Source organism: Cervus canadensis, chromosome 30 (assembly GCF_019320065.1).
Source record: "Cervus canadensis isolate Bull #8, Minnesota chromosome 30, ASM1932006v1, whole genome shotgun sequence".
Classification (NCBI taxonomy): Eukaryota; Metazoa; Chordata; class Mammalia; order Artiodactyla; family Cervidae; genus Cervus; species Cervus canadensis.
The window spans coordinates 6233912-6252032 of NC_057415.1; the positions used below are offsets into that span (position 1 = coordinate 6233912).

General features: G+C 42.1%; 1 protein-coding gene across 2 annotated transcripts in view; it reads left to right on the forward strand.

Annotated features, from left to right (window-relative positions):
* DOCK5 (dedicator of cytokinesis 5) overlaps nucleotides 1-18121 on the forward strand; it is a 277587-nt gene that overhangs the window by 138925 nt on the left and 120541 nt on the right. For both annotated transcript variants that reach the window (XR_006266643.1, XM_043453375.1), the window contains exons 9-13: nucleotides 372-453; nucleotides 3560-3689; nucleotides 8607-8679; nucleotides 12191-12333; nucleotides 16001-16126. Coding sequence is in view for 1 of the 2 variants with exons in the window: in XM_043453375.1 (XP_043309310.1) it covers nucleotides 372-453; nucleotides 3560-3689; nucleotides 8607-8679; nucleotides 12191-12333; nucleotides 16001-16126 (554 nt within the window). In the remaining variant the exon portion in view is untranslated. The remainder of the gene's footprint in view (nucleotides 1-371; nucleotides 454-3559; nucleotides 3690-8606; nucleotides 8680-12190; nucleotides 12334-16000; nucleotides 16127-18121) is intronic.

Here is an 18121-nt window from a genome sequence, read left to right on the forward strand (position 1 = left end):
TGGGGTTCTGGCTGCAGCCCAGTTCCTAGAGGCACGCCGAGTACAGCCCCATGACAAGCACTGTACGTTCGACCAGATCCTATCGGGAGTCTTTCTTTCATCTCAAATCCTCTGTATGAATTTCAGCTTTGCTAAATGTACTGTGTCTGCGCCCATCTTGAGCAGTGCTTGTCATGGGGCTGTACTCGGCGTGCCTCTAGGAACTGGGCTGTAGCCAGAACCCCAGAGAATGGTCCTTGGTGTGGCCTCAGTCCTGCCTGAATTTCACTGAGCTCTTCTGGACCGCCTTTTGACCCTATTAAGCCTGTACTGAGAGCAGCTTCCTCCCCACTCAGGTGCTCACTGAGAATATTTTTCTTTCCCTTCACCAGTGAAAACTACCTAATTCGTTGGGGTAGTAATGGAATGCCCAAGGAAATCGAGAAGCTCAATAACCTTCAAGCGGTCTTTACTGTAAGTCCTACTTGTGTTTAACCCTTCCTTGGTTTATGATGTTTTCGAGTACATGTGGTAAGTATATGGAAAACTTAAAAACTGAAAACATGAAAATAACAGTTCTCATAATCTCTCTAGCAGGAATAATCCGCTCATTTATTCACCAAATATTTATTGAGCACCTGTTAGAGACCAGGCTCTGCTCTAGGCACTTGACATACATCAGTAAACACATCAGATAAGAATGTCCTGATTCGCCAGAGGTTTTTTTGTCCCAAAGGAGCAGACAATAATAATCAGGTAGATGAGTACTTTGTACAGAATGTTAGAGGTCATGAGTGCTTTGGGAGAATTGGGAGTTTCTGGCCTGGGGGAGGCTTGTTGTCTTAAGTAAGTCAGGGCTGCTCTCATTGAGAAGGAGCTTTGGAGTAAGAACTTCCAATTGAAGAGGGAGTAAGCTGTGCAGATAAAGAGAGGAGTCTTCCAGGTCAAAGTTACTGCCTGGGCAAAGACCGGGCTAGACTTTTCTTTTGGCTTGTATTTTAATGGACTTTTCCCTCTGTTTCTCCATTTCCCCACCGTGGGAGTTGTGCTGCTGTCTATGGATTGAGAGCCAGGAAATGTATTGAGCTATGGCTTGGAATCTGCTGACTCTTTCTCATAGGCTAGGAACTCTCTTGGGGTTCTTGCACTTTTTTTGACATCAGTGCTTGAAAAGTCCTGGAGCTGCTGCCAACTGCTTTGAACAGTGGGTGGGTTTCCCAGCTCCCAGTAAGCCTAAAAGAGATGCTGACGCCCCTTTCTTCCTTTCTTCCTCCCTTAAGCCACCCCCATATTTTGTCTGCTTATTCTTCTTAGTCCCTCTTACAGCAAAGAAAACAAGAGTCTAAGATTAAAGTACCAAAGGAAGTGATAGGAGCAGTGGTCTGGGTGTTACCAGGTTCAGGCTTGCTCTGCTTGCCACTGGACAGGCCAGTAAGTCAGGAGACAAGGTGTTGAGGCAATGAATAACAACTTTATTGGGAAAGCCAGCTGACCAAGAAGATGGCAGACTAGTGTCTCAAAATAACCATTTTATCAGGGTCTGGATGCCAGTTATCTTTTATAGAACAGGGAAGGGGGAGGAGGGGAGGAAGTCCATAAGTCTCTCAAATATCTCCTGGAATGGCCAGCCTTGGGGAGGGGATGTGTTCATTTCTTCTGCCTTGAAGCCCTTCCCGGGTGGACAGGATCATGATGTTTCCCTGAACAAAGGCACTATGGCCCTGAGGCAGGCCGTTATGTGTAGACGGAGTCCTTTCAGTGAACAAAAGCTATGGGAGCAAAGGTTAAAGTAAACAGATCCAACTTGCAATCAGATTTTGTTCTTCCTGTAACACCAGTACAGGCTTGTTCTTCCTCCTTCCCTTCCTTCCAACTTCTCATTGTTTGTTCCGTCCGTTGAAACTCTACCCCTGGGACGAGAGTGGTCTGTTTCTGTCTCTGCACAGACCCATCTATACCTTTACCACTTAGTAAGTGTGGACGAGAAAGAGTCTAGAACTCTTCCCCAAAACAGTATTTCCTCAATGCTGAGATATGTGGGGTTTTTTCCCCTGAAATAAAAAGACATTTATCAGTCAGTATGTACATTATTAAAAAAACTTTTTTTAAGATATTATTAAATTGTTGGTCCATCTTTTAATTAACACTGTTTTGAAATAGCTGCGATTCACTCATCCTCCCTTCTCCCCCTACCAAGTAGGCTCTTCCTATATGCAAATTCATGTCCAACTTTTTCTATTAGGTAAAACGTGACTGATTCCTTGGTCCTTAAACATGAACAGAAAGTTCATTTGTGAACGACTGCATGTTATTAAATACTGTCGGTGCGCCCCAGTACATGTCACCAGGCGCTTGTGTTGTATGTTTGTCTCTCAGTCATGTCCAACTCTTCGACTCCATGGACTGCAGCCCACCAGGCTCCTCTGTACATAGAATTCTCCAGGCAAGAATACTGGAGTGGATAGTCATTGCTTTCTTCAGGGCATCTTCCCGACCCCGGGATCGAACCCAGGTCTCCGGCACTGCAGGCAGATTCTTACTGTCTGAGGCACTTGAAGTCTCTCTGTTAACAGAAGCGCCTCACAAAATCTAAAGTAGAAACTCAAGGTTGATACTGTCACCGGTATATATTCCTAGCTTGGAGCCCTGAGTTAACTTGATTATAGAGAATAGATGTGAACTGATTGTTTAAAAAGTTCTTTCTTGATTCAGTAAAGAGGCCTTGGGAAGCTGTTTCATGAAAAGAATTTGAGATGCAGTTAAATCATTTCTGATGTTAAGGTGAATGAGTTATGTGAGCTTTGTGGGTTTACTCACCCATCCTAGGAGTACAAAAAAGCTTAGAGCATGAGCCACAAAAAGACAGAGACATTTCATCCACACATTTCTCATTAATCAACACAATCTGAGAAGCTCTCAATGGATACCTCTCAGAAAACAGAGGAATAATTACAGAAAGCAGAGCATGTAAATTTCTGTGTTATAGTTGCCTCACAGGATTATTTGGAAGGTAAAATGAAATATCACCAGCCTGTGTGCATACAAAATAAATGTCAGTGTCTCATAAGTTTTAATTTCATTTGGCACTGGAAGGTACCTGGTGCTCAGATATGCCCTGGCAGAATATAAAGTGGATGTGACAAAGGACCCTGAATAAGCTGAAGACTTGAGGATGAATATGATCTGATTTATAAATTTGAAGTAGGAGCTGGGGAATTTTTTTTTTTTTAATTCTTTTTTAAAATACAGTCATTTTCCTATGATGCCGCATCTTGGCTGGATGCGGATTCGGGGAGGAGAGGAGTCATTATGATATTTGAGCATTAAGAATGGTGCTCTGGGGACTTCCCTGGTGGTCCAGGGGCTAAGACTCTGGGCTTCTAACGCTAGGAAGCCGAGTTCGATCCTTGGTCAGGGAACTAGATCCCACATGCCCCAACTAAGAACAGTTACAGCCAATAAACAAATAAATAATGTTTAAAAAGTATGCTCTGAACAGTATTTCATTGTAGAGTGAACAGGAAAAACGAGGTGAGAGGGTGATGCAACGTGACCTCCTTCTTTGCTTTCTGCCCCACAGGACCTTAGCAGCACAGATCTCATCCGGCCCCGCATCAGCCTCGTGTGCCAGATTGTTCGGGTCGGCCACATGGAGCTGAAGGAAGGCAAGAAACACACATGTGGGCTCCGGAGACCCTTTGGCGTCGCAGGTACAGAAAGGCCCCGAGGTGGACGCAGCAGGGTGTGGCTGCTGGGGAGACAGTGTGATGGGGGCCTAAAAAAATTAAATGTAGAACTTAGGATCCAGCAATCCTCCTTCCCTGCACTCAAACCAAGTGAAATCAGGGTCTATAGTTCTTTCGACTTTAAAAAAATCCTTGATTGGAGTACAGTTGATTTCCATGTTGTGTTAGTTTCAGGTGTATGTCGAAGTGTTCAGTTATACATATATTCATTCTTTCTCAGATTCATTTCTCATGTAGGTTATCAGAATATTGAGTAGAGTTCCCTATGCTATACAATAGATCAATCTTGGTTATCTTTTTCTTTTGGATTTTTTGTTTATCTTGGGGTATAGCCGATTGACAATGTTGGGATGGTTTCAGGTGAACCGTGTAGGGGGACTCATCCATACCGATACATGGATCCATTCTTCTCCAGACCCCCCTTGCATCCAGGCTGTCCCATGGCCTTGCAGAGTTCCACGCACTGTATACAGTAGTTGCGTGTTGATTATCCATTTTAAAGGTAGCAGTGTGTACCTGCCCATCCTTATACTCTTGTTTACAGCAGCGCATTGGTCACAATAGCCAAATGGTAGGAGTAACCCAGGTGTCTGTTGATGGATGAATGGATAAACAAAAGGGTTTCTCCCTACAATGGAACAGCCTGAAGCAGTTTGAAAATTCTGTCACATGCTTCAGCATGAAGAAACTTTGAGGATGCTGCGTTAAGTGAATTAAGCCAGTCACAAAAAGATGAATACTGTATGATAACTCACTTTTATGAGGAATCTAGAGCGATCACATTTACAGAGACCGAAAGTAGAATGGTAGTTCCTAGAGACCCAGGTGACAGGGTGAGGGGACCCAATGAGGAGGTGTTTTTTAAAGGGGTACAGAGTTTCCGTTTGGGAAGAGAAAAACATCTGGAGGTGGATAGTGGTGATGGCTGCGTGACAGTGTGAATGTTTTAATTTTTGAAGACTTTTTTTGGTGTGGACCTTTTTTAAAATCTTTATTGATTTTGTTACAGTATTGCTTCTGCTGCCTATGTATCTGGTTCTTTGGCCACAAGACATGTGGCATCATAGCTCCCTATCTAGAAATAGAGCCCCCCACCCCCTGCATTAGAAGATGAAGTCTTTTTTTTTTCTTTTTTATTAAAAATTTTTATTGGACCATAGTTGACTTACAATGTTATATTGGTTTCAGGTGTATAGAAGAGTGAAGCTTTTACACATTTACATATATCCACTCTTTTTTAGATTCTTTTCCCATATAGGTCAAAGTATTGAGTAGAGTTGCCTGTGCTATACAGTAGAAGACAAAATCTTAAGCACAGGCCTGTCAGAGAAGTCCCAGTGTGAAAGCTTTCAGTGCCACTGAGCTGTACATTTTTAAATGGTCGAAATGGTAAATTTCATGTTATGTATGTGTGCGTGCGTGCTGCGTTGCTTTAGTCATGTCTGACTCTTTGCAACCCCACGGACTGTAACCTGCCAGGTCCCCCTGTCCATGGGATACTCCGGGCAAGAATACTGGAGCGGGTTGCCATTTCTTCCTTCAGCGGATCTTCCCGACCCAGGGATTGAAAATCCGAGTCTCTTAGGTCTCCTCCATTTGCAGGTGGGTTCTTTACTGCTAGCGCCACCTGGGAGGCCCCATTTTATGTATTTATTTTTCCACAATAAAAATAATTTAAAAGAAAGAAAAGAGGGAGGAAGGAAAGAGAAGGCCTAGAGACAGTGCACGATGACTTTGGTTGTAAGTGTTAACCTCAGACGCCCTGTGCTCACCACTTGGTTACTAGCTTCTGGTGGTGCCCGTGTAGATACCCCTTGTTCTCCCTCACTGCCAGGTTCTGCGTAAAGCCTCTGGGTAAAGCCTGTTTGTCTGTTGGAATCTTCCTTGCCTGTAGCCACATATTGATCTTATCTGAATAAAATTCTTGAAAAGCTGTTTGCCTGTCTAGGAAATTTACTCATCAAAGGCAGCATTGCTTTCAGAGAGGGTCATTGGCTTCAATCAGACTCCATAACCTTCCAGGAGGCCCTCCATTTTCCTCTGTAGTTTGTTAAATGAAGGATATATATTTTTGGTCTTACTCTGACATTTTGGTCACTAAGTAGTTCTGAAGGCCATCAATCCTGCTCCTGGGATGAGGACCCGGAAACTCCACATTGCCAAGGTCGACCTGTGGGTCACTTGGCTGGTGACGCGGCCTCTGTACCCCATGAGGCTGTATGCGTTGTGGGTTCCTTGAACTGCCCTGCACCCACCCCTTCCTCTCAAGGTCGGCAAAGTTGTGTCTAGAGGGGACAGCACTATTCGTGATAATGAATTAAAATGAAATCCCAGAAAAGGCAAGCAGCCCTGGCCCAGGACTGTTTAGCCACCTACACAGCAATCTATTCCTTCATAGAAGTTGAAGGCATTTTCAAGGTCGTTGTCCTTCAAACTGGGCTAAGGAGATTGGAACATCAAGCTCGAGGCTTTTATTTGCTCCTGTGTTTCTGTGTGTGTGTGTGTATGTATGTTCAAGGCATGGAGATTAGTTTAAGCCTTGATGCCAAACGTCAGCAGAGGTTAGCAGTAACTAGATGATGTCCACAAATGCATTGCCCACTTGGTGTTTTAAATTCAAATTTTGCAGTATTTGTCTGTGTGTGTGTATGCACTTACAATGTTTGCAGGGGTCTTTTAAGAGCTGACAGCAAGTTGATGTCATGCCTGCTTTTTACAGCTTCCTTACACTAACATTAATTCCCAAGCCTAATACATTATGTGTTTAGGTTACTTTGAGCAAGCATTTCCTCCTGTTTCCTTAATTTTTCTTATGATTATTGTCTCATAGCTTGGTATTTCTTTTAATTTCCAAACAGGTTACCTAGGGCGTGGATTATTAGTGTATGTTTTATGACTAATTTGTAATTTATTAACCAAGGCTTGATGGCCTCTTGCCTCGGGGCCTTGTCTACCCTCAGCTGCCTGTGGAGTCAATGTCCCACTTCTTAGTTCTCTAGGGAGCAGGCAGAGTTTGGTAAATGGTTTGCCCTGTGATCACTGTTGGGTTCATACCCTGATTTTAACCATGTAACACTTCTGACCTAGGGAAAATTACCTACGTTTCCCTGTGGGTCAGTTTCCTCATCTTTCTTTTTTAAATTTATTATTATTTATTTATTTGGCTGCACTGGGTCTTAGTCGCGGCACACAATATCTTTGCTGCATCATGCGGGACCTTTCATGGTGGCATGCAGGCTTAGCTGCTCCACAACATGTGGAATCTTTGTTCCCCAACCAGGGATCCAACCCACCTCCCCAGCATTGCAAGGTGGATTCTTAACCACTGGACCACCAGAGGAAACCTCCCCTTTTTTTTTTAATTGGAGAATAAGTGCTTTACAATGTTGTGTTGGCTTCTACTGAACAACAATGCCAGGCAGCTATAAGTATACATATATCCCTCCCTCTTGAGCCTCCCTTCTCATCTCTTAAAGTAGGGCTGATACTAATATTTCTATAAAAAAGATAATATATCCAGTGGGGTTAGCACAGTGCTTGCTTAATAGCTCTTCTCATATGTGAAAGAGCAAATCAATATATGGTCTTCTAATCTGTGCTGCTAATGACCTGCCGCCCTTCATTTATGTAGAAGCCAGGTGAGAAAATGTCACATCAGAGGGACAGTGGGCCACTTCCAAGTCTTGAGTTCCTCTCCCAGGTCTTTCATTCTGTTGACACTCCTGCCAAAAAAAAAATGCATTCTCTGTGTCTTAGAATGTGGGCTTACTAAAAATTGTCAGTGTCATGTGACTCAAGCAACTTGGTCTAGTAGAATTTTTTTTTCATATTTATTATTTTTATTTGTTTTTTAAAATTGGAAGATAATCGCTGTACAGTGTTGTGCCCGTTTCTGCTCTGCAACAACACGAATTAGCCACGTGTACACACAGATCGCCTCCCTCCCACGCCCCAGCGCTCTCGATCATCAAGAGCTCCAGGCGGAGCCCCCTGTGCGGTGCAGCAGGTGCCCACTTGCTGTGGGTTTTGTACGTGGTAGTGGGAATAGTCAGTGCTCCTCTCTCAGTTCATCCCCCTCTCTCCTTTCTCCTGCCGTGTCCTCAAGTCTCTTCTCTATGTCTGTGTCTCTATTCCTGCAGATAGGTTCAACAGAACCATCTTCCTAGATTCCGTGTATATGCATTAATGTAAGATGCTTGTTTTTCTCTTTGTGACTTACTTCACTCTGTATGACAGACTCTAGGTCCATCCACATCACTTACAAATGACCCAGTTTCATTCCTTTTTATGGCCGAATAATATTCCATTGTAAATATGTACCACATCTTATCCATCTGTTAGTGGACATTCAGGCTGCCTGCATGTCCTGGATATTAGAGTTTTTAAACAGGGTAGTCTGCAGGGTTGATCTGAGAACACCCAGACCCCTGCCGAGGACCCTGATGAATTATTCTTCTGCCAGCCTAGGGACACTGGGAGTCATCGTTGACAAAAAAATAAACATCTCTGCCTGCTCTCTCTTCCTCCAGGATTCTGTGTTTGCTGATACTGTAATTTTCCAGAGTTCTTCACTGAGGCCTGAAGTAATTAGCTTCTTTTTTTTTTTTTTTTTCAATTTTATGTTTGTTTTAACACCAAAAACATTTTGTACTGGGGTAAAGCTGATTAACAGTGTTGTGATAGTTTCATATGAACAGTGAAGGAGGGACTAAGCAGATACTGGAGTGGGCTGCCATGCCCTCCTCCAGAGGATCTTCCCAACCCAGGGATCAAACCTGCATCTGTTATGTCTCCTGTATTGGCAGGCAGGTTCTTTACCACTAGCCCCACCTGGGAAGCCCAGCAGTTTGTTTCTTTAATTAAGTTTTATCTTTTTCCTAGTGATGGATATTACTGATATTGTACATGGCAAGGTGGATGATGAAGAAAAGCAGCATTTTATTCCCTTTCAACAGTAAGTACTTTGGCATTTACCCAGGTTAGTTGAGACCTGGGTTAGGCCCTTGGGAGGTGCATTAACACAGAACCAAGTGCTCAGAACCTTTTGCCTGGTTAGACAAGGAGAACTCTTAAATGAGAAGATTGAGAGGAGCTGACAGAAGACTAGATTCAAAATCCTCATATTAGACTCCAATTTAAGAGGATAACCTAACTTCTTCTGATTCTGCAGAAATGACTGAAGCAATATAAGGGACAAATCTACCAGGTTATGGTACCGTATAAATGCCAGAGTCTACCTGTACTTTGTTGTATGGAACAGTTTTCACAGAGGACCGGGATTTAAGTAGGAGAGCACAGGGCTTCTCAGACTGTAACCCGCACATGAATCACCTGGGATCTTGTTGGGATGAATGCAGAACGCCCTCTGGTGGGTCTGCAGTCTCCACCTAATAGGCTTCTAGGTGATGCTCTTGCAGGTCTGGGGAACACGCTTGGTGGGAGTGAAGGGTGGACTGATCCTTGGGTTCCTGCCAGTGAAGGAAAGCCGAGCCAGGAGTGGCTGCAAGGACTCCCCCCCGACCTGCACTCAAGCCCCTTACTGAGCCTCAGGAGCTGGAGCCCTGAGAGGGCCGCTGGGGGATGCTGGAGAGCTGTTCTCCATCCCTGTAACTGAGTGAGCATGCGTGTGAACATCATGACTGACCCCAGCAGGCATGTGCCACTTAACCTCGCACAGGCGGTGGGAGCATTGCTGGATCTAACGCCTAACGAGACAGCCGTGTCAGTGAGAAAAGATGACTGTCTCAGCCAGTGTAGAGCCACTACCACAGATCAGTGTGATAAACTGAGAATTCCAGAAACTAGACCCAAGGACATTTGAGTTAATGTGATTTTATTAATAATAAGTAATGGGTTGGCCAAAAAGTTCGTTCAGGATTTTCCATAAAATGTTATGGAAAAATTCCCTAACAAACTTTTTTGACCAACCCCAATAATATGGTTATATTATTTTTAAATGATATTAATTTAAAAAATCAATGGAGAAAGATACGCCATGCAAAAGCTATTGTTCAAGATTAGCCAACCATTTCAGAACCCTAGGTTAAATCCTCATCTCCCAACTTAAACCATCGTAAATTCCAGATGATAACACATAAAAGGGTAAGAGCCAACAATCTTAAAGTACTATAGAAAAATAAAAGTTTTATATGATGTGATGTGTAAGAAGTCTTTCTGAGTCAAATACCAGAGATTTGACTGAAAAAAAGAAATTGATTTAGCCACACAAAAATTTTGAACAACTTATACATAGAAAAAATTTAATAACATCTTGGCAGTTTGCTGTGTCTTGTATAATACAATAAATATTAAAATACATAGACATGAATATATAAACTATAAAAACATGCTTATAATAAAGATAATTTTCACATCTATGAATGTTGTTTCTGCTATATATACATATATTATTAGACACTGTGATTATATGTACTAGGAGCAGCATTCATGAGTATGAACTGTTAGTTGTTCAGCTGTGTCTGACTCTTTGTGACCCCATGGACTGTAGCCCACCAGGCTTTTCTGTCCATGGGATTTCCCATGTAAGAATACTGGAGTGGGTTGCCATTTCCTTTTCCAAGGCATCTTCCCAAACCAGTGATCAAACCCGGGTCTCCTGCATTGTAGGCAGATTCTTGAACATTATATGAAATACTATATGGTAACATGATACAGTGGCTTCCCCAGTGGCCTAGCGGTAAAGAATCCACCTGCCAATACAGGAGACATAGGTTTGATCCCTGGGTTGGGAAGATACCCTAGAGAAGGAAATGGTAACCCACTCCTGTATTCTTGCCTGGGAAATCCCATGGACAGAGGAGCCTGGCAGACTACAGTTCATGGGGCTGCAAAGAGTCGGACACAACTTAACAACCAAACAACAAAGAAATATGATGGAATATTATGTATGTGTGTATAAATAATCGAGGCAGCATTCATGGACATGAAATTTAGTCTGCTCCATACAAATAATATAAGTAAATGTAGAACAGGAGCAGTATTATGGCTATGAATTGTCTCGAATGCGTTTCTCTGTATTTGTCTCTCTTTATGAGGTGGGTTTCTGGTTTGGTTGTGTGCCTCCCGCTTACTTTCAGAACCAGCCCTTTCTAGCAGTTATGCTGAAACACTGAGTCCTCAGATTGTTTGTCTCCACTACAGAATAATACAAGCTTTGAGTCTCCGAGGAGCCCAGCCCTAATTTGATTACCACTCAGTTTGCAGCCAGCAGCCACTTTAAAGCCTTCATGATGCAAATCATGGCCTCTAGCATTGAACTCCCAAGATTTATGGCAGAGCTTTGGTAACTTAACCTCAAAAGCTTTACAGCGATTGTATTGGGAGAGTTTTTATAGGCATATCCTGCTAGACTGAGAGGGTGTCATTTGGAAACAACGCATTCTGCAGCAATCCCACTTTTTAGGAACATACTGCAGTGTGGTGGTGGTGGTTTAGTCCCTAAGTCCGTATTCAGCTCTGGCGACCCCATGGACTGTAGCCTGCCAGACTCCTCCATCCATGGGATTTCCCAGGCAAGAATACTGGAGTGGGTTGCCATTTCCTTCTCCAGAGGATCTTCCCATCCCAGGGATTGAACCCGGTTCTGCAGCACTCCAGGTGGTTTCTTTACCGACTGAGCCACCATGCGCCTATACTGCAGTATGCTTCCTGTGTATTGTCAGGATACAGATCTGAACCCTGCAGAGCAAGCTGGCCTGTGTGTTGTGGGCAAGAGACCAAAACCACAGCAGAGAAGACTGGCGACCATTGTCCCACACAGGCTGATAGGGAGTGCTCTATAGTGCTTGTGCTGTCCGTAGAAGGGGGGCTGTGCTCCCCTCTTTGATCCCCCTGTAAGACTCTCAGCCTGATTTGATTGTTAAAGTGAGGCTTGTTTGCTGTGCCATTGCAACCCTATATATAGTTCATCATCACATGGGATTCTACAGACGCCATCCACAATCCACTGCATACGCACCGCTCTTGTACACTGAGTGTTGGAGGTAGGTGGGAGCTCTCAAGGCCTGTGTTTCAGGTCTGTTTCCTCACAGATGAAGGAACTGAAGCCTGAAGGGGAGGCTCCAGCAGAGCTTACTGTCAAGAACCAGAACTGGGGGCTGGGTCTCTTGCCCCTGCTTCCACCCTTCTTCTGCAGTTCCATTCCTGCAGCCTCTTCCACCTTGGAAAGCACATTAAGCATTGCGTCTGGTTTCAGCCTTATCATTTGACCATCGGTTTTGTTTGTTCTTGAGTTGCTTTTTTCCCCCTTTTCCCCCCAAGTCATTTTGAGATGAATTTGCTAAGATAGGCACCCAGTGGGAAAATAAAGATGGAAAATATCTTGTCGTCAGGTTGCTTTACTGTTTATATTTTCAAATGATAGGCCCATCAAACCCAGCAGTATCTGAGGCTCTGCTGCAGAGACTTCCTCTTTTTGTCTTACCGGTTATTTCTCATTTTCCCAGAATTGCCATGGAAACCTATATCCGACAGAGGCAGCTAATCATGTCGCCCCTGATAACATCCCACGTGATCGGGGAGAATGAACCACTCACGTCAGTCTTGAATAAAGTGATAGCAACCAAAGAAGTGAATCACAAAGGACAAGGTACTCGGCCCTATGTACCAAGGGGGGAGGGGGCTTGGTGGGGCTCGGGAGTGGTGGTGCTCAGAGCTGAGTCCTTGGACTCTGGCCCTTTCCTTATCGTCCTCTGATATAAAACAGACCCTGCTGGGGACTGCCCACCTCAACTTCCGACTGACACTGATGGCAGTTAAGACTTCAGAGCATTGTCTCGCAGCTGTATTTTGTAAATTCTGTAGAACGCATTCTCATCTGATGAGTCTCCTCACTTTCGTATGCTGTATGATCCCAATGCTGTAAATTAAGGCACAAAGAAAAAGAGTTTTGAAGATAATTGTGTTCCATTCTCTGTATAGGTTTATCCCGTTACATTTCCAAAAACTGAGGAGAAAGAGACCAAAGTCATGTAAATGACTACAATTTCATATAAAATAATGGGCTTTCCAGCAAATTGTTTTTTCGTACCTCCATGTCATTTTGTTGACTTAGTTTTAACTCCAAGGAGTTTTGCTGATTGAAACTAAATTTTAATTCAGGTAACAAGGGAAAACAGTTAAAATTTAGATACCAAGGTGGTGATGATTGGGGGTCAGTTTTTGAAGATTGGGTTACTTTTTTTTTTTTTAAACCACCTTGTAATTGTCTTCTGAAGTGGAAGCAATTAGGAAACGTTATTTTTGGCATATTTAGTTTGGCATGTATTGACAGTTACCCTGAGTGAGAAATAGTTGTGAGGAAACACAGATTCTAAAAATAAATAACCAGATATATTTCTGTTGTTTTAGAACTCCTAACCTAAGGATGTAATTTGTTAGAGTGGAAAATTCTTAAACTAATTAGATTGCTGTCTCTGTATAATTTTTATCAAAACTGTAAGAAAATATTCCTTCTTTTCCTTCCTAACAAAATACTTTTCAAATGTTTTCATGCTCTTCATAAATACTTTTTGTGGCTGTGTAATATTCCATTGCTTGGGTTATTTTTTTTTCTTCCCAAGCATGGAATCCCTTAGGTAAATACTTAAGTAATTTCTAGTTTGTCACCATTATAAATTTAAATAACTCTGGTATGACTATCTTTATATATGAAGGTATATAAGATATACAGTATAAAAGATACACACTGCTGCTGCTGCTGCTGCTGCTAAGTCGCTTCAGTCGTGTCCGACTCTGTGCGACCCCATAGACGGCAGCCCACCAGGCTCCCCCGTCCCTGGGATACTCCAGGCAAGAGCACTGTAGTGGGTTGCCATTTCCTTCTTCAATGGGTGAAAGTGAAAAGTGAAAATGAAGTCGCTCAGTCGTGTCCAACTCCTAGCGACCCCATGGACTGCAGCCCACCAGACTCCTCCGTCCATGGGATTTTCCAGGCAAGAGTACTGGAGTGGGTTGCCATTGTCTTCTCCAAAAGATACATACTATCTTTTTCATATTTAGGACTGTCTCCCCAAGAAAATTCCCAGAAGTAGGATTTCTGGCTCAGATGATAGGAATAAGCTTATGACTGGAGACACACATATTACCAGAACTCTTTCCATAGATGGGCACTAATTGCTATCTGCCTGCTTGGCAAACTGATGTTTAAAATTCTTTACCTGTTTGAGGGGTGAAAAGTTGACTTCTATAACTCTGTTGCATCAAAAAAAAAAAATGACAGTGAGTTATCTGGCACTCATATGTATTTATAATTTTCTGAAGTTTTCATTCTCAGTTTATAAACTGTATACTAAAGGTAATAGTCCATCTACTTAGGATGCATACTTATTAGTTTCTGGTTAGCCAAATATTTATAAACTTCTTGTATTTCCTGGTGAATTGTGTATTCATGTTTTGTTTGTGATCTGAATATTTTTCATCTAGTGAATATAAACTCATAATTTCTTACAAGTATTTTGCCGTGCCTTTTATAGTTGTATGTAGTGTATGGTATATGAAGTATACCTTTTGTTTTTTATGAATATCAAAATTTCAGCTTGTATAGATAATTATTTTGCTTTTATGGTTTCTTCCTTTGTTTCTTTACTTAGAAAAATGGTTCAGAAATTTGTACACTTATTTTTTTAATTTCTGGTCTGTTTTTCTATTAATTTTTACATTAGGAATTTATTTTAATGAAAATACGTGGTGAGAGGTTAGATTGATTCTGCTCTGAGTACAGTAGACTATGTCAGTACATTTATGGAATTGATCCATTGTTTCATGATTTGTTGTCTCTTTTGCTGTATGCCTAATAGCTATATATAATAGTACTTGATTTCATTGTTTTCATTGATTTATATATCTTTACTACTAATATCACTCATTTTTTTTTTTTATTAGTTGGAGGCTAATTACTTCACAACATTTCAGTAGGTTTTGTCATACATTGACATGAATCAGCCATGGAGTTACATGTATTCCCCATCCCGATCCCCCCTCCCACCTCCCTCTCCACCCGATTCCTCTGGGTCTTCCCAATGCACCAGGCCCGAGCACTTGTCTCATGCATCCCACCTGGGCTGGTGATCTGTTTCACTATAGATAATATACATGCTGTTCTTTCAAAACATCCCACCCTCGCCTTCTCCCACAGAGTCCAAAGGTCTGTTCTGTATATCTGTGTCTCTTTTTCTGTTTTGCATATAGGGTTATCATTACCATCTTTCTAAATTCCATATATATGTGTTAGTATGCTGTAATGTTCTTTATCTTTCTGGCTTACTTCACTCTGTATAATGGGCTCCAGTTTCATCCATCTCATCAGAACTGATTCAAATGAATTCCTTTTAACGGCTAAGTAACATTCCATGGTGTATGTACCACAGCTTCCTTATCCATTCGTCTGCTGATGGGCATCTAGGTTGCTTCCATGTCCTGGCTATTATAAACAGTGCTGCGATGAACATTGGGGTGCACATGTCTCTTTCAGATCTGGTTTCCTCAGTGTGTATGCCCAGAAGTGGGATTGCTGGGTCATATGGCAGTTCTATTCCCAGTTTTTTAAGAAATCTCCACACTGTTTTCCATAGCGGCTGTACTAGTTTGCATTCCCACCAACAGTGTAAGAGGGTTCCCTTTTCTCCACACCCTCTCCAGCATTTATTGCTTGTAGACTTTTGGATAGCAGCCATCCTGACTGGCGTGTAATGGTACCTCATTGTGGTTTTGATTTGCATTTCTCTAATAATGAGTGATGTTGAGCATCTTTTCATGTGTTTGTTAGCCATCTGTATGTCTTCTTTGGAGAAATGTCTGTTTACTTCTTTGGCTCATTTTTTGATTGGGTCATTTATTTTTCTGGAATTGAGCTACAGGAGTTGCTTGTATATTTTTGAGATTAATCCTTTGTCTGTTGCTTCATTTGCTATTATTTTCTCCCAATCTGAGGGCTGTCTTTTCACCTTACTTATAGTTTCCTTTGTGGAATATCACTCATTATTATAACTTCACAGTTATTTTGGTATCTGATAGGGACCATCTTCCCCCCACCCCCGGAGCAAACATCTGTTTACCTCTCTGTCAAATTCGCAAAGAAATCCTGCTATGCTTTTGTCAGGACTGTCATTAAAATTCTAAGTTAACTGGGGGAGAATTGATGTCTTTTCAGTAATGTATCTGTGTATTAATACCAGGCATATATTTTTCTTATTCAAGTGTGCATTTATTATATAGATCGTAACAAAGAGCTAAAACTTTCTTTTTTTTCTTTAAAGGACTTTGGGTGTCCTTGAAGCTATTGCCAGGAGACCTCACGCAAGTTCAGAAAAATTTTTCACACTTGGTTGATCGATCCACAGCTATCGCACGGAAGATGGGCTTTCCTGAGATAATCCTTCCAGGTAAATGCTTTGCTTGATTCACCTGTTATGCATTCTCTAGGACTTTCTTCCATGTAGCCATCACTTTAAAAAAAATTTTTTTTATTCAAGTGTAGTTGCCTTACAATGTTGGTTAATTTCCACTGTATAGCAAAGTGAATCAGCTATACCTATACATATATCCCCTCTTTTTTGTATTTCCTTCCCATTTAGATCACCACAGAGCAATGAGTAGAGATTCCTGTGCTATACGTAGGTTCTCGTTGGTTATCTGTTACACATAGTATGAATAGTGTTTGCCTAGAGAATTCCATGAACAGAGAAGTATAGTGGGCTACAGTTCATGGGGTCGCAAAGAGTCGGACATGACTGAGCAACTTAACACACACATGCACAAATAGTGTATATACGTCAATGCCCATCTCTTGGTTCATCCCAACCCCTTCCCCCTCTGGGTGTCCATACATTTGCTCTCTCTGTCTGTGTGTCTATTTCTGCTTTATAAATAGGATTATATATAACAGTTTTTTCCAATTCCACATATATGTATGAATATGATTTTTTCTTTCTGATTTACTTCACTCTATATGACAGTTTCTGGGTCCATCCATGTCTCAGCAAATGACCCAATTTTTTTCCCTTTTTATGGCTGAGTAATATTCCATTTTATATATGTACCACATCTTTATCCATTCCTCTGCTGATGGCCATTTAGGTTGTTTCCATGTCCTGGCTATTGTACATAGTGCCACAGTGACCATGGAGTGCTCTCATGGGACCCTTGAGGCAACATGGATCAAATTTCATTGTTTGCAAGTTGCAGTTTCTTAGAAAACTACCCAGTATGCAAGCCCAAGAGAGCGCTTTTACAAGTAACTCAAAATTTTCTCTTTGCTTTCTCTTCCTTTGTGTTCTGCACAAGTCCTTCTGAAATACTTCCTAGACCACCCATTCAGTAGCACTAAATAGCACAGGTTCTCTGCCCCAAGAATAACTTGCTTCATCTGCACGTGCCTCTTCTCATGATGCCATCACCAACACTGTGGGCTCCTTGACAGGAAACTGCAGCAAGGTGCCCGCTCAGCCCAAACTCAGCCGGACCTTCTGCTCCATTGACTTTAGCTCCAGCTGTGGTCTTGGCTCTCCCCTTACTTGGGGTGATAGGAATGTAAACGTTTTGCAGTTTCCCACTGTAGTTTCATCTTTTTTGCCACCACGTGATAGTGATCTGCCTGTGTGTTCTAGGGAACTCACCAATTTGACCCATTTACTTCCTTGATCATTGTAGTGATAAAAGAACATCATCCCCTTGAGGAACTTTATGTGTGTGTATTATATAAAATATATTTTATAAATATTAAAACACAGATATGTTGTATATTCATTAGGAAAAAATACGAATAAACAATCTTTGGCATGTTAGAAAAATTCTTGAAAACCAAACTGTTACATCTATTGCATAAAAATTCAAGTTTTTTTAAAATTTTTATTTGTTTATTTAATTTAGCTGTCCTGCAGAGCATGTGGGGTCTTAGTTCCCTGACCAGAGATTGAACCTGTGCCCCCTGCAATAGAAGCACAGATTCTTAACCACTGGACCACAAAGGAAGTCCCCAGGTTCTTTTAAACTCATTGAAGCTCTTGTTCCTCCTTGGTGAAATTAAGGAGCAGTAATAATTTGATGGGCTTCCCTGGTGGCTCAGTGGAAAGAATCCGCCTGCCAGTGGAGGAGATGCGGTTCAGTCCCTGGCTGGGGAAGATCCTCTGGAGGAGGAAATGTCAACCCTGTCCAGTATTCTTGCCTGGGAAATCCCATGGACAGAGGAGCCTGGTGGGCACAGTCCATGGGGCTGCTAATAGATGAACACAGCTGAGACTGAGCATGCACACACAAAACAGTTTGACGGCCTCACGCATTTGTGTACATAGTATTAAAGGAATTATTTGTGGAGTGAACAAGTGAAAGAGTTCTAAAATGGAGATCTTCTTCTTCTTTGCTCACGAATAGTAGTTTTC